This window comes from Sporobolomyces koalae, assembly GCF_050403365.1.
Source record: "Sporobolomyces koalae JCM15063 DNA, S_koalae_JCM15063T_v1_ctg15, whole genome shotgun sequence".
NCBI lineage: Eukaryota > Fungi > Basidiomycota > Microbotryomycetes > Sporidiobolales > Sporidiobolaceae > Sporobolomyces > Sporobolomyces koalae.
In genome coordinates, this window is record NW_027481756.1 from 20,011 (window position 1) to 34,379 (window position 14,369).

General features: G+C 56.8%; 5 protein-coding genes across 5 annotated transcripts; 4 read left to right on the plus strand and 1 right to left on the minus strand.

Moving 5' to 3' along the window:
* Window positions 1–528: 528 nt before the first annotated feature.
* On the plus strand, window positions 529–3,033 carry ZWF1 (glucose-6-phosphate dehydrogenase; the record flags this gene model as incomplete). The annotated part of the gene is made up of 7 exons (XM_076678512.1): window positions 529–663; window positions 962–1,054; window positions 1,380–1,748; window positions 1,826–2,027; window positions 2,104–2,626; window positions 2,713–2,928; window positions 3,009–3,033. 7 exons carry the CDS (start codon window positions 529–531, stop codon window positions 3,031–3,033), a joined length of 1,563 nt encoding a protein of 520 aa, XP_076534256.1.
* Window positions 3,034–4,206: 1,173 nt separating this feature from the next.
* Window positions 4,207–4,940, minus strand: JCM15063_004520 (ETC complex I subunit; the record flags this gene model as incomplete). Its single annotated transcript, XM_076678513.1, has 4 exons — window positions 4,207–4,255; window positions 4,324–4,458; window positions 4,547–4,697; window positions 4,775–4,940. The coding sequence occupies 4 exons, from the start codon at window positions 4,938–4,940 to the stop codon at window positions 4,207–4,209; spliced, it is 501 nt and encodes a 166-aa protein (XP_076534257.1).
* Window positions 4,941–5,397: 457 nt separating this feature from the next.
* On the plus strand, window positions 5,398–8,567 carry JCM15063_004521 (uncharacterized protein; the record flags this gene model as incomplete). The annotated part of the gene is made up of 3 exons (XM_076678514.1): window positions 5,398–6,010; window positions 6,080–6,115; window positions 6,208–8,567. 3 exons carry the CDS (start codon window positions 5,398–5,400, stop codon window positions 8,565–8,567), a joined length of 3,009 nt encoding a protein of 1,002 aa, XP_076534258.1.
* A 572-nt stretch (window positions 8,568–9,139) lies between these two features.
* On the plus strand, window positions 9,140–10,470 carry JCM15063_004522 (uncharacterized protein; the record flags this gene model as incomplete). The annotated part of the gene is made up of 6 exons (XM_076678515.1): window positions 9,140–9,538; window positions 9,625–9,648; window positions 9,716–9,781; window positions 9,847–9,900; window positions 9,964–10,274; window positions 10,350–10,470. 6 exons carry the CDS (start codon window positions 9,140–9,142, stop codon window positions 10,468–10,470), a joined length of 975 nt encoding a protein of 324 aa, XP_076534259.1.
* A 165-nt stretch (window positions 10,471–10,635) lies between these two features.
* On the plus strand, window positions 10,636–14,268 carry KGD1 (alpha-ketoglutarate dehydrogenase KGD1; the record flags this gene model as incomplete). Its single annotated transcript, XM_076678516.1, has 6 exons — window positions 10,636–10,848; window positions 11,007–11,171; window positions 11,323–11,560; window positions 11,638–13,227; window positions 13,308–14,146; window positions 14,236–14,268. 6 exons carry the CDS (start codon window positions 10,636–10,638, stop codon window positions 14,266–14,268), a joined length of 3,078 nt encoding a protein of 1,025 aa, XP_076534260.1.
* Window positions 14,269–14,369: the final 101 nt, after the last annotated feature.

Here is a 14,369-nt window from a genome sequence, read left to right on the forward strand (position 1 = left end):
GCCTCACATGTATGATTTCAAGAAGTTCAAAGATGTCTATTCCCCGATGAGCACACAAACGGCAGAGAAGGAGAGGAGTTTCAGCTCGTGCGTTCACCGGGATCCAGTTTCGCGCGGGAAATGGATGGTGGAGGGACCTGCGTCAAGTGGAAGAAGACCGGGTGTACGAATCGTTTTCCATTGTACTTCTCGTCACAGCACCATGGCCGAAGCAGCGCCATGAGCGAGCAGGATCGATCCGTGCGAGATCGATAACGAGCACTTTGCGAGAGGGGTCTGCCAGATGGGCCTGAACGTGAAGGCCAGAGAGAGAGAGAGACGACTGTTTAGTATGAGGAGAGATTGCGAGCATGCAGGATTAGTGATCGAGAGGAGAAAATGTCGTTTTGTGTACAGTAATTCACAGCTGACCGAGATTCAGCGCCGAAGGTTGCAAGTTGTCAGCGCTCCCGCTTCTCCTCCACTCCGTCCCTCGGAATCTTTTCATCCTTCGGTCTCTCCCTCCTACCCTTCAATCCTCCGAGTGACATGTCGAACGTCGCAAGTGCCAACCCGGACAAGACTGGCGATGTGCCGTCTGCCGGTGGAGGTGGAACTCACCAACTGTCCAACAACACCGTCATCGTCGTCGCGGGTGCTTCGGGCGACCTCGCCAAGAAGAAGGCAAGCACCCTCTCCTTGCCTCTCATTCCCTCTCGTTGTGCGCATATCCCTCGAAGAGGCAAGCGGTCGTCGGAGCGGGATCGCTGGGCAGATGTTCGAGTGCGTTCAGGAATCTGACGCAATAATCCTCAACGCACTCGACTCGCTCGCGCTCACGCTCCGACGCAATCTCGCGATTGGGATTGATAGGAGTGGAGCTGAAGGGGACCAAGCCGCGTCTCGGCTGAGTGGTAGCGCGATCGAGAACTGACTCGCCCCGGCCGTATCGCTGCCGTGATCGATTTCGTGACCTTTGCAGACGTTCCCGGCGCTCTTCGGTCTCTACTACAATGGATTCCTGCCAGAGGGCATTCGTATCGTTGGATACGCTCGCTCCAAGATGGACAAGAAGGTATGTTCAAACTCTCGCGCGCATGCCCGAAGTGCCGCCTCGGTGAACATGACCAACACCGAGATTCGCCGGGTTTCTCTCGCTGCTCTCGCTCGAAGAGCCTCGCTACGGCGATTTGAAGTCGGCACGAGATACTTGCGAGGCCTGGGCAGATGGACGGTCAGGCCGGAATCGAGGGTTGGACATTAGCGAGGTGGATCCCGAACAGTTGAACCGGCTTGGACGGAAAGCGGGGTCCCCAATCTCGCACAATCGAGACGGGATCACCAACACACACGTATAGCAGCAACGTGCTAAATGCTGATCTCCCCGACGCCTCTGACAGGAGTACCACGAGCGAGTTGCGCAGTACATCAAGACTCCGATTCCCGATATGAAGAAGAAGCTCGCCGAGTTCCTCGACGCGTGCACGTACGTCTCGGGACAGTACGACCAAGATGAGGGCTTCCAAGAGCTCGAGAAGGAACTCAAACAGTGCGAGGAGACCTACTCGGACAAGAACGCGCCCAAGAACCGTGTCTTCTACATGGCGCTCCCGCCCTCGGTCTTCACCGTCGTCGCGGCCCACTTCAAGAAGAACAACTACTCGGAAGGCGGTATCAACCGCATCATCGTCGAGAAGCCGTTCGGAAAGGACTTGGAGAGCTCACGCGAGATGCAGGAGGGCTTGAAGAAGGAGTGGAAGGAGGAAGAGGTTCGTGCTTTTCTTTCCTTGTCTCGCGCGTGCTGCACTACGCCTCAGAAGCTGACACCAATGATCGGTACTCGTAGATCTTCCGTATCGATCACTACCTTGGCAAGGAGATGGTGAAGAACTTGCTCGTCCTCCGATTCGCCAACGTCATGCTCGACGCCACCTTCAACAAGAACCTCATCTCGAACGTTCAGATTACCTTCAAGGAGCCGTTCGGAACCGAGGGACGAGGTGGATACTTTGACGAGTTTGGAATCATCCGTGACATCATGCAAAACCGTAAGCACGCCCCACCTTGCGCGCATTTACGGCTTGATCGTGAGACAAGCTCACAGTATACAATGTTTGTGTACAGACTTGCTCCAAGTTCTGTCGATCTTGACCATGGAGCGACCCGTGTCGTTCTCTTCCGAGGACATTCGTGACGAGAAGGTCAAGGTGTTGCGATACATTCCCGAGATCAAGCCCGAGGATGTGCTGCTCGGTCAATACGTTGCCGGCAAGTCGAAGGATGGTGAGGACAAGCCCGGCTACCTCGAGGACGACACGGTCCCCAAGGGCTCGATCTGCCCGACGTTCGCCGCTGCTGTCGTGCACATCAACTCGCCCCGATGGGAGGGCGTACCCTTCATCCTCAAGGCCGGCAAGGCCCTCAACGAGCAGAAGACCGAGATTCGCATTCAGTACAAGGACGTCACGGGCGGCATCTTCAAGGAGATCACCCGCAACGAGCTCGTGATCCGAGTCCAACCGGGAGAAGCCGTGTACCTCAAGATGAACTCGAAGGCTCCTGGACTCTCGATGCGCACCGTCCCGACCGAGATGGACCTCACCTACAAGAGGCGTTTCTCGGACCTCAAAATCCCCGAGGCCTACGAGTGAGTTTTGACAGGCATATAGGAGCCTTCTCATGCTTTCAAGATGTTGACGCTGACAAACAAAAAAAAAACGCTTGTTACTGCAGGGCTCTCATCCTCGACGCGATCAAGGGCGACCACTCGAACTTTGTTCGCGACGACGAGCTTGACATCGCGTGGAAGATCTTCACTCCGCTCCTGCACCACATTGACAACAACAAGCCCAAGCCCGAAGAGTACGCGTACGGATCGCGCGGTCCTGCCAGCCTCGACGAGTTTGCCCAAAAGAATGCCGGTTACTACCGCTCGAACGCACCGTACTCGTGAGTTTGCCTCTCACGCTCGTCTGTCCGACGTGTGGATCGTTGGCACTGAATGCTTCACGCTTCTTATCTTTATCTAGGTGGCCTTCGACTTCCGTACTCTAGACGCCCCTTTGCAGTTAATCTTTCTCCCTCTCTCCACTTGTTACATACCTCCGCTCCAGCCCCGTCAAACTCAGTCCCTTTCCTCATGAAGTATATTTCCTGCCTACAGTGAAGGGAGTTTTTTCCAACCGAAACGTGCGATCAAACTCCCTCCTGATACCATACGAGAAAAATCATTACATTTCCTTTTCTTCGCTGTCAAAACGGTTTTCCCCGTGTCCTCCCTTTCGTAGTACCGGAGATCAATTTCACCTCCTGTCGGGGTCCGTGTGGACATTTCCGTTGCAGTACAATACAGTACAATCTGAACTCCAAGGTTTCTCGTTCAAGCGACTCATCTGGAGAGCCCCAGTTACAACTTCCTCTGAGCTTTCCCATTCGAATGACCCATCGAGGACACGAGCGTCGTGAGAGCTCGGTGTTCTCGTTCGCTCCCAGCCATATACCGAGGATGACTTCCGCACACACCCTCTGGAAGACCGATCAAATCACTACACGTTCAGCAGCGGCAAAGTTATGTAGGAATGCATAAACTTGATACAGTTGACTGAGTATTGATAACATGAGACTGTTGACGAATTCAAAGCTCGAAAGGGCAGGAAAGTTTGTGAGCTTACGTAGATGGATTATGTATGTTCTGTTTGGCCGTAGTGTCAAGCAATTCGGGGATGTAGCTCATCGGCAGAGCGCTCGCTTAGCATCTTCAAACACCTGCTTGCGAGAGGCAGAGGGTTCGACTCCCTCCCTCTCCAATTCCCTTTTTTTGCCCGGCGAAGGCTTCGTTCGATTCTGGCAGGAAGGGATACTTTTCTTGTGCCCACCTGTCGGTTCTGCCCTATGAACAAGCCGGTCCCTCCGAGAGACTTTATTCCCTCAGTCAGAAGACGGAGCAAGTTTTAAGTGAAAGGCTTTGCGATTATTTGGGATAATTTCCCATTTCGCAAAAAAAAATCACGCTGACGATCGTCTAACCGCCCAGGATCAACGATAGAGCTGGGCACCCGAAACGACATAGTACCACAGAGGGCAGGAACTTGAGGAATAAGCAAGGGTTTTTTTCAAGTGGACATACAGAAAAGGAAACAAAATGGGAGGGGAGACGAGAAAACTGCTTCTAGCGGTTCGCGTCCCGACAAACTCGACAGGCTCTCATGGAAAAGTTGTCGAGAGAGTCTACTTGGTGTGGCAGATTCGGAGCTTCTCGCCAACATATTTGTAGTTGCTAGCGGCAACAAGAGACAGATCAGGTTCTGGTCTCGAGGCGCCGTTCTTCAAAGCTGAGCGACTCACTTGGCGTAAGACTTGGGGACAAACTTCTGAACGTTGGGCTCTTGCACGTAGAACTCCCAGCCTTGCTTCTCGCAGAACGCGATCGCTTCGGCCTTCGAGTTGAACTTGACGTGGGTGCCTTGCATGTAATCAGCCCTGTTGTCGCAATTCTCGCAGTCGCCAATTAGTGCAAGTCCAGTGGATTCGAGGGTGTAAGAGGCGAGACGCGTGCGCGAATACGTACGAAGAGGCCCATCCCATCAGCGGGTTCTCCCATCGACCCGAACCTTGCAGGATGTCCCAGTCGACCCTCCAGTGGTGGCTGGTGGCCTTGGCAGACTGAGTCACGGGCACAGTAGGACGGAAGATCCTCACTGGTCGTCGGTGCAGTTCGACTAAGATTCGCGTATGATCGTCAGCTTCAGCTCGCGATCCGAGTGTTGCAGCATTGTCGTGGATGGCACAAGCTCACCTGGTGCTCCCGAGACGGCGGCTGCCTGCACGATGTGACCTTGCGGACGTTCGGACGGGATGATCTGACCTTCGGTGCCGACCGCTCGCACGGGGACCGAAGTCGCGGCCGGAGCCGAAGTCGAGAATGAGCGCGCAGCAGTGCGAAGCGTGGGTAGTCGGAGCATGGCGCGTGTAAGGGTGGAGGTGAGGGGAGCGGGTCGTCGATTCGCTCTCATCGGGATTGGCTTTCCCTCCCTGTCTGTTGCTCGCTCGCTCTCAACACTCGTATGCCTGCTGCTCGATACTGCTTCCAAGCTTCTGCGAATGAAGGCGATTCTGGTTGCACACGATACACGGTCTTGGGTCATCGCGCTCGCTCCTGCTTTTCCCATATGGTACGCTTTGCTCGCTCAGGCCGCTGGTGAAAAGGCCCACGTCCGCACAGGGCGACGACTCTCTGCTTTCCTCCCTACTCCGCAACTTCCGCGTAGCTACTCTCACCGAGGCTAGTCTCACCTCGAAGTGCACTTGACGATCTCCTCTCTTGAGGGTCTGCTCGACTCGCCGAGTCAAGAGTGCAGGAGCCAACCCTGTGCAAGGCCCTCCTCTGCCGCCTTGCGAGTGTTCTTTGTTCGACTCTCCATGTCGATCGAACCTTGTACGCAACCTGCGTCGTCCGTTTCTGTCCCTCTCGTGCCCGACTCGTCGATCGATCCCGCCTTGAGGGACCTTCCTGCGCCCACAATCCCACCTCCGCCTTCACATTCAAGTCACGCCCAAGTCGATCCAGATCTTGACATCCCGGTTCCCCGTCGCAAACGAGCTCGTGCCACAACCGACTACTCGCAGTTCCTCGCTCTCGCGAGCGCTGATGACTCGGAAGATAGCGGACAAGACGAATTCAGACCGAGCGAGACGGACGACAACGAGGAGGAGGAACAGGACGACTATGACCAGGGCGAAGTTGAGCAGAGCGAATTCATGCTCGCTCGAACAAGCACCGGCTTCAACATAGGTCAACGCGAGGCGTCTACTCGACTCAAGCCGAGCCCTCGCACCGTCGGGAAAAAGGCCAATACTTTCAGGTCGCGACCTGACAAGTTCAAACATCGTTTGATCCCACGACAACGCAAGCGCCTTATGGAGATCGGAGCATTGGGACCCAACAGCTCTCACAAATACAACAAGGGCTACAGTCCATTCCGAATCCCAGCGAACGCGAAAACGAGTAGCGAAGGAGGTCGAGGCAGATCCTGTCAGTCTAATCTGGCAACATCGGCGCTCTTCCGTGTCGATGGCTGATTCGTCACTCTCGAGCACGTAGGTGAGAACTGTCGCTTGAGAAAAGCTCGGTGCAGCAGTCACGAAATTTGTGAAAACTGCGCAGCTCGAGGCGAGTCCTGCTTCATGTGATCTGTTCAGACCGTTTCGCTGACACCGCTGAAATCGTAGGAGAGCACTGTGTCTGGACGAACGGGACCCCGCTTTATACGAGCTTGGAACCTTGGTCTACACCCAAACCTAATCTCTATCTTCCGCCCTTCAACGTCGAAATCCAACAAAGCGCGCAGGCACAGACGCAGACGAAGCATAATTACATTCGCATTTCGACACTTCCACATCCCTCTCTCGCGCTCGAGTTGGTCAGGTTGACCAAGCTCGCTCAGATCCTCACGACGAGGTGGACAACGAGAGAACGTCAACATGCCATGCTAGAAGGGAGGCCCGTACAAAACTGCGTGTCACTAGCCGACATACCGCTCGAGCTGCCGTCGAAACCCGAAGAAACGCCCTCGACAGCGGGTGACGGCTTCGACGAATACGTGCAAATGCCAGAGGAGAATCAGGAAGGCGGCGCGAGCGACAGGCCGCCAAAAGACGATCCGGGGCGCGATGCGGAATGGGAAGATGCTGCGATACTGCTCGCCCTGTCACAGCCTCAAGGGCAATCGCCCACACTACCCTCACCACCAGGACCTTTTCCATCAACCGAGAAAGCTTCAGAGCTGTCAACTCCATCGCTTGCCACGCCAACAGAACAGGCGGATATAAAGAAGGGGGACATAGCGATGAGCTCATCAGCTGATCGAGCGGGTCCAACACCCGACCTGATCATTGCTACCAGTGCTGATCGCCCGAGCCCTGCAGCAGCCGAACAGGCCGCGATACCGCCTGTCGCGTCTGTCCAGAAGAGGGCTCGGCAGCCTAGAACACATCGTACGCAGATCTCACAGCGACAGTATCGCGGCGCGCCCTTTAAGCAGCCACCGCGAGCACAATACCCCGTCGCTGGAGATCAACTGGCTCTCTTGCCACATCAATTTCCGCCAGGATACCGCCCAGTCGCACCCGTCGCTCGCTATAACCGACTGGCGTTACCCGTTCCGCCTTCGACGGACCCGGAATTCGCCCAGCCACAAACAGCCCCCGAGACGAGCTCGTCGGTACGTCCTCCATCCTCGACACCAGTTCTCCCTCCCCGACCTGGAACCGTTCTTCCCGCAAAGTCGGCTTCTTCTGCCAGCGCAACTCCACATTCGTCGCACACGGTTCGTCCGTATGCAGGAAGTCACTACTTGCATCCTCACTCGAGGCCTCTCCCATCTCCCCGTCATCCTTCTCGCGAACACAGACAACCGTTCTTCCCCTTCGGAACAGAACCATCGTCCTACCTGAGAGGGCATCCTTCCACGTTCGCGAATCGATCTCCGGTAATGCGTACACCTGCTCAGCACGGCCAGCCCATCGCAAATAACAATTCGGCCACGATCAACCCATCTGCAACTTCGAAACCAAGTCGACCGCTTCCCAGGAAGCCGAGGAAGCGCAGCCCACCGAATCAACCTCCCCCTCCTGAGCCTCCGGCCGCTCGAGTCTTCTTTCCGGCTATTCCAGACCCTGGCTCTACTCCCGAGGAACGAGCTCGAGTGGGCAAGGAAAGAGCTCTCGAACACGCCAAGTCGAGTGAGTGGCAAGATCGAGAGATGAGGAGGAGGTGGCACGAACAACGCTACATCAACGTGATCAAAGGCAAAGGCAGGAGGGTTGGATCCCAGGCGAAACCACCCGCAAAAAAGAGGAAGGTCGAGCCTGCGCTCGGTGCACCAGCGAATGGACATGCTGCCGCAGACACGGCTACCTTGGCGATCCAAGCCGCACAATCGTGGGCAGCACTTCAGACAAGGAACGAGCCGGGCCCGACTGGATTGGCCCGCGAACGAGAACGCGAAAGGAACCGACTCCCTCCGATTATCGTGCCCGTCGAACCGTACCGCTCCATGTCGTCTGCTCGACCTACCAGCTTCAGAGGGACCCAAGATCCTATGCTCGGCGGCGGTCCTCTCACGACAGGGACCGAGATGGACGACACGCTCGCAAACGGCGGTCGCTCGAATGGAGTCTCGCCTCACACGAGACTGTACGGCTCACAGTCGTTCAGTCGCAGGCTCTCTGACTGGTCTCTGAGCCCGCTCGCGAGCTCGTACGTATCCCCTTCGACCCTGCTCGAGCCGAATTACCCCGGACCGAGCTCGATGAATCGAGCCGAATCGCTCTCGCTTGCTCCGATCGCAACGCCGTTCCATCCCTCGAAATCTTTCTCGTCATTGGCTCAATCGCCATCGCGACCTACAAGCTCGAACCGCCTCGCTCGCGACTCTCCGAGTCTCCACCTGGTCGCTCCGCTCGGTGACGACGACAACGGGTTCCGACCGTACGAGGACTTGTTCGGTCCAGAAGATCCAGACGAACGATTCGAACCGAGGTTGGAATCGCACGGGATGGAATCCGCATTCGAGTCGGGTACCAAATAGCGACTACGGTGAATTCGCAGGCGAGAACCACCGGGCCCCGTTCGAGCCTCTGATCGAAGCGAGAGTCGTGTCAGGCACACAGAGATTTGGCGTTTGTATGGTCGGTCAGGCGGTACAAGGGCTTTTGGCCGCTCGTCAATGCTCGAGGTTTGTGAACGGGGGCAGAATTTCAGGATCAGTGCGCGGTGTTCTACCTCTTTCTTGTCTGCAAATAAAGCCATCAGGATAAGGCTCAACTTTGTTTCTTTCGCTTTGCGGGGTCTTTACCAAGGCGAGTAGCCGACACTGGAATTTTTCGGCGCGAGTTTATCGATCACATCCTCGACGGATCTTTGGGCTGATTTCCATGAGCGTGTCAGCAGATCGTCGGCGCAGTACCCGGCAGAACCCGCGGATCACCGCTATGCACGGACCGCTATCGCATGCTGGATCCCGAATCGGGGAGACTGCCGAACCTCCCCTGGAGATGCTTCGGAGACTTTGGCTTCGGCGATCTTTTCTGCATTCATCGTCATCTTTCGTCAAACTCGCTTCGCCATTATCAGCAGTTTGAAGCAAACAGTTTTGCTCCCATGAGTCTCTCAACCATCACTGGATACAAAGCGAACGTCCGGTCGCCGTACGACCCTGCGACTCGATTCCCAGCCGGATCGCTCGACGGCAAAGTGTTTATCGTCACGGGAGGACACGGTGGGATTGGACTCTCGACCACAAAGTTCCTCGTGGAAGGAGGTGCACGAGTCATCATTGCTTCGAGAACCGGCAAGAAGGTCGACGAGGCGATTGAAGAGCTCGTTCGAAACAAGCCTCAGGACGTCGGGATCCGGAACCGCCTGACTTGGGTCAAGCTCGATCTCAACAGTTTGAAGCAGGTCAACGAGAGTGCCGAGGAGATCTTGAGCAAGGAGGAGCGACTCGATGGAATCGTTTGTAATGCAGGCATCATGGCTTTCCCCCATGAGCTTACACAGGTGCGAGCATTTCCTGACGTTTCACGGGGACCTACCAGGAAGTACTGATAGTCTTGCTCGCGGGCTAATTTTCTCATTCCGAGTAGGACGGAATCGAGCAGCAATTCCAGGTCGGATCGCTCTCCTCGCCAACCCGCCGCATGCTTCGTGTGTAGCTGACTAGATCATCGGTATCAGGTCAATCACCTGGGTCACTTCCTCTTCGTGACCAAGCTCCTGCCGCTGCTTGAGAAGACTTTCGATGTAAGGAGTGCTCGTGCGCCCGCCCGCCATATTCGCGGTCAGCAACTGAAGGGGAAATTCCGCAGGTCACCGGCCATCCCGGTCGAGTCGTCAACCTCAGCTCGTTCGCACACAACTTTGTGAGCGATTGCGAGCCAAGATGTCCCCATCACCTAGTCTTCTGATGCATTTTGTTGGCGCAGATCTCGCTGTACCCATTCGCATCGCTCTCGTTTGACTCGAAAGCGGCGATCAACCGCACGTACGGATCCAAGTGGATGCGATACAGCGTTGCGAAGCTTTCCAACATCTACTTTGCGAAAGAGCTCAACCGCCGCATCACGTCCGGCAAAGTTCGCGCCCTCGCGGTCCACCCTGGGTTCGTCAAGTCGAACCTGTACGACGAGAACCCGGTCCCCGATTTTGTCAAGAAGATCTTCATCGACATTGACGAAGGGGCATACTCGTCGGTGTACGCGGTCGCCGACAGCGACATCGAAACGAAAAACCTCTGGCAAGTTGCGCAATCTCTCTCTCTGTCTTGCTCGACCGCGGGGCTCACGTGGGAAGTTTCGTCTCTCGCAAGCAGGGGGGCGTACCTCGTGCCGTTCAACACGCCCATCGAAGCGAGGAGGGCCAATGACGCAGCGAAAGCGAGAGAGCTGTGGGACTTGTCGGAAGCGCTGATCCGCGAGGCGCTGGCTAAATAGGTTCGTGACTGTTTGTGTTGTTGCAATGTACGACTTTGGACATCGAGACGACAGAGAGAAAGGGTTCGAGCCAATTGGCGTGAACCGGAGTGGCTACTGTGCACGCGTCTCTCGGGACGATTCGTTCTGGATTATTCATCACCGCTCTTCCGCATCCCCGCAACCATGCTCTCACGTTCGGCCAGGGCATTGGCCCATCGTCGACCTCTCTCGCTTGCCTCGCGTGCGGTGCCGGCCCTCGCACGCGCAGTGCCGAGTGCTCCGGTTCGCTCCCTGCACGCCTCTCGCTCACTCGCTGCATCGCCATCGGGCAGCGATGGGTTCGCGAGCAGCACCAACTCGTTCTACATTGACTCCATGTACGAGGAATTCAAGAAGGTGCGTCCTCACTCTCGCGCCGGATGCCCGCAGGTGACCCTTTCGTCGGCGAGGGTCATCCCGATCTTTTCCTTGGATCGCTCCCGACGAGGGCTACAGACACGTTCTCGCGTCCGACCACGAGCTGACCGTTCTCTCGAGCTTGTCCTCACTCGCAGGACCCGTCCTCGGTGCACGCGTCGTGGGCTGCTTACTTCAAGGGTCTCGACGGAGGCCTCCGCTCTCAGGATGCGTTCCAACCTCCTCCCTCGATCGCAGTCATCGAAGGCGCTGCTCCGATAGCTCTCGATGGATCTGGTGGACAGATCGAGGACCACATGAAGGTGAGAACCTCACCCTCGCCGCGGATCCCCCGCGCGCACCTGCAATCCCGCGGGATGATCGGATGCCGGCTCGCGGCGCGGCCGGCTGTCGTGGGTTCGCTCCCTTGTGCATACACTCGGACTGACTCGTGTGGCCTTGGGCAACGTCTAGGTCCAACTGCTCGTGCGAGCGTACCAAGTCCGTGGACACGCGATCGCGAACCTCGACCCGCTCGGAATCAACTCGCCCGAAAAGACGCCCTCCGAGTTGACGATTGAGCACTACGGATGGACCGAGAAGGATCTCGACCAAGAGTTCGAGCTCGGAGCCGGCATCCTGCCGAGGTTCAAGCAGACCAAGCCTAAAATGACCTTGCGCGAGATCATCGCTCACTGCAAGAAGATCTACAGTGCGTCGACCGTCTTGCCTGGCTGCGCTTCCTGCTTGCACGGATACTCATCGTGACATGGATCTGTTGCCGATCAGGTGGATCTGTCGGTATCCAATACATCCACATCCCGAACCGTGACGAGTGCGACTGGATTCGCGAGCGAGTCGAGATCCCCGTCCCGTGGAACTACTCTGCCGATGAGAAGCGTGCGATCCTCGACCGCCTCGTCTGGTCCGACTCGTTCGAGCGCTTCATCGCGTCAAAGTACCCGAACGAGAAGCGTTTCGGTCTCGAGGGAGGAGAATCGCTCATTCCGGGTATGAAGGCCCTGATCGACCGCTCGGTTGACCACGGCGTCAACTCGGTCGTCATTGGTATGCCTCATCGTGGTCGTCTCAACGTGCTCGCGAACGTCATCCGCAAGCCTACCGAGGCCATTCTCGCCGAATTCGCTCCTTCGCAAGACCCCAACGAGGAAGCCGCTGCTGACGTCAAGTACCACTTGGGTGCGAACTACGTGCGCCCGACTCCGAACGGCAAGCGAGTCGCGCTGTCGCTCGTTGCGAACCCGTCGCATCTCGAAGCCGAGGACCCGGTCGTGCTCGGCAAGACCAAGGCGCTGCAATACTTTGAGGGCAACGCCGACACGAGCACCTCGATGGGTCTCCTCCTGCACGGAGACGCTGCGTTCGCTGGACAGGGTATCGTCTACGAGACGATGGGCTTCCACGACCTCCCGCACTACGGTACTGGAGGAACCGTGCACATCATCGTCAACAACCAAATCGGATTCACCACGAACCCGGCCCAAGGTCGTTCGACCCCGTACCCTTCCGACATTGCCAAGGCGATCGACGCCCCGATCTTCCACGTCAACGGAGACGACGCCGAGGCCGTCACGTTCGTGTGTCAGCTCGCGGCCGACTGGCGCGCAAAGTTCAAGAAGGACGTCGTTATTGACCTGATCTGCTACCGTCGCCACGGCCACAACGAGGGTGACCAGCCCATGTTCACGCAACCCAAGATGTACGATGTCATCAAGGACAAGAAGACGACGCTCTCGATTTACAACGAACAGCTCGTCAACGAGAAGACCTTCACCGAGGAGGAGACCGAGAAGCACAAGTCGTGGGTGTGGGGACTGCTCGAAGAGTCGTTCCAGAAGAGCAAGGAGTACAAGCCGACATCGAAGGAGTGGCTCTCGTCCGCCTGGGACGGATTCCCTTCGCCGCGTGAGCTCAAGGAGAACGTGCTCGAGGCGCGCTCGACCGGTGTAGACTTTGACACGCTCAAGCATGTCGGCAAGACGATCGCGACTGCCCCGGAAGGATTCACCGTGCACCGCAACTTGCAGCGTATCCTCAAGACTCGCGGCTCGTCGGTTGAAGACGGCAAGAACATTGACTACTCGACCGCCGAAGCGCTCGCTTTCGGTACCCTCGCCCTCGAGAAGACTCACGTCCGTGTCTCGGGACAAGACGTCGAGCGCGGTACGTTCTCGCAGCGTCACGCCGTCCTGCACGACCAAAAGACGGACGAGACCTACACTCCCCTCCGCAACCTCTCCAAGGACCAGGCTCCTGTCACGATCTGCAACTCGTCCTTGTCCGAATACGGTGTGCTCGGATTCGAGCTCGGCTACTCGCTCGTCGACCCCGCCCTTCTCGTCATCTGGGAGGCTCAATGTGAGTGCTTTTCTCCTGATGCTGTCTTCGCTCGTGTCCCTTGGCCGCACACTGACATGCGTGTGTGCGTCCGTCTTCAGTCGGTGACTTCGCCAACGGAGCTCAAATCATGATTGATCAATTCATCGCTTCCGGCGAACGGAAATGGCTCCAACGTTCGGGTCTCACTATGTCGCTGCCGCATGGTTATGACGGACAGGGTCCGGAACACTCGTCGGCTCGTATCGAACGATTCCTGCAACTGTGTGACGACCACCCCTTCGTGTACCCGACGCCCGAGAAGCTCGTTCGTCAACATCAAGACTGCAACTTGCAACTCGTGTACCCGACCGTGCCTTCCAACATCTTCCACGCCCTTCGCCGACAGATTCACCGCGACTACCGCAAGCCTCTCGTCGTCTTCTTCTCGAAGAACCTTCTCCGTCACCCGCAAGCGCGCTCGTCGCTCGAAGAGTTTGGTCCCGAAACCCACTTCCAGCGGTACATCCCCGAATCGGAGCCCGAGGGCTTCGCCGCGCCCGAGCAGGTCGTGCGCCATATCCTCTGTTCGGGACAAGTGTACTACACGCTCCTCGCCGAACGCGAGAAGCGCGGATTGAACAATGTCGCGATCTCGCGAGTTGAGCAACTGTCGCCGCTGCCGTACGACTTGATCACGCCGCACCTCGACCGATACCCGAACGCGACGACGTACTGGTGCCAAGAGGAACCGATCAACAACGGTGCGTGGACGTACGTGCAACCGCGTCTCGAGACGGCGATGCGAGAAACCGAGAACCACCAGTCTCGACGAGTCTACTTTGCCGGTCGATCGCCCACGTCGTCGATCGCAACTGGATCGAAGAAGCAGCATCAACGTGAGATCGAAGAGTACCTCGAACAAGCGTTCGACCTCTCGAAACACTCGCAAGATCACAAAGTGAGTATTCGCTGTCCCCTAGGCCCTATTGAACAGATGGAACGTGTTCACTGACGCATTCCCGATCGCTTGCTTGTTGCACTCAACAGGAACAGAAAGCTCACGAAGGTCGTGACCTGTAAACCGCCCCATCTTTGTCTCTACCTCCTCCCATCACTGCCTCCATCTCTTTATGCACTTTCAGCTGCATCAACCTACCTCTCTTCATTCTTTTTGGTCCTCG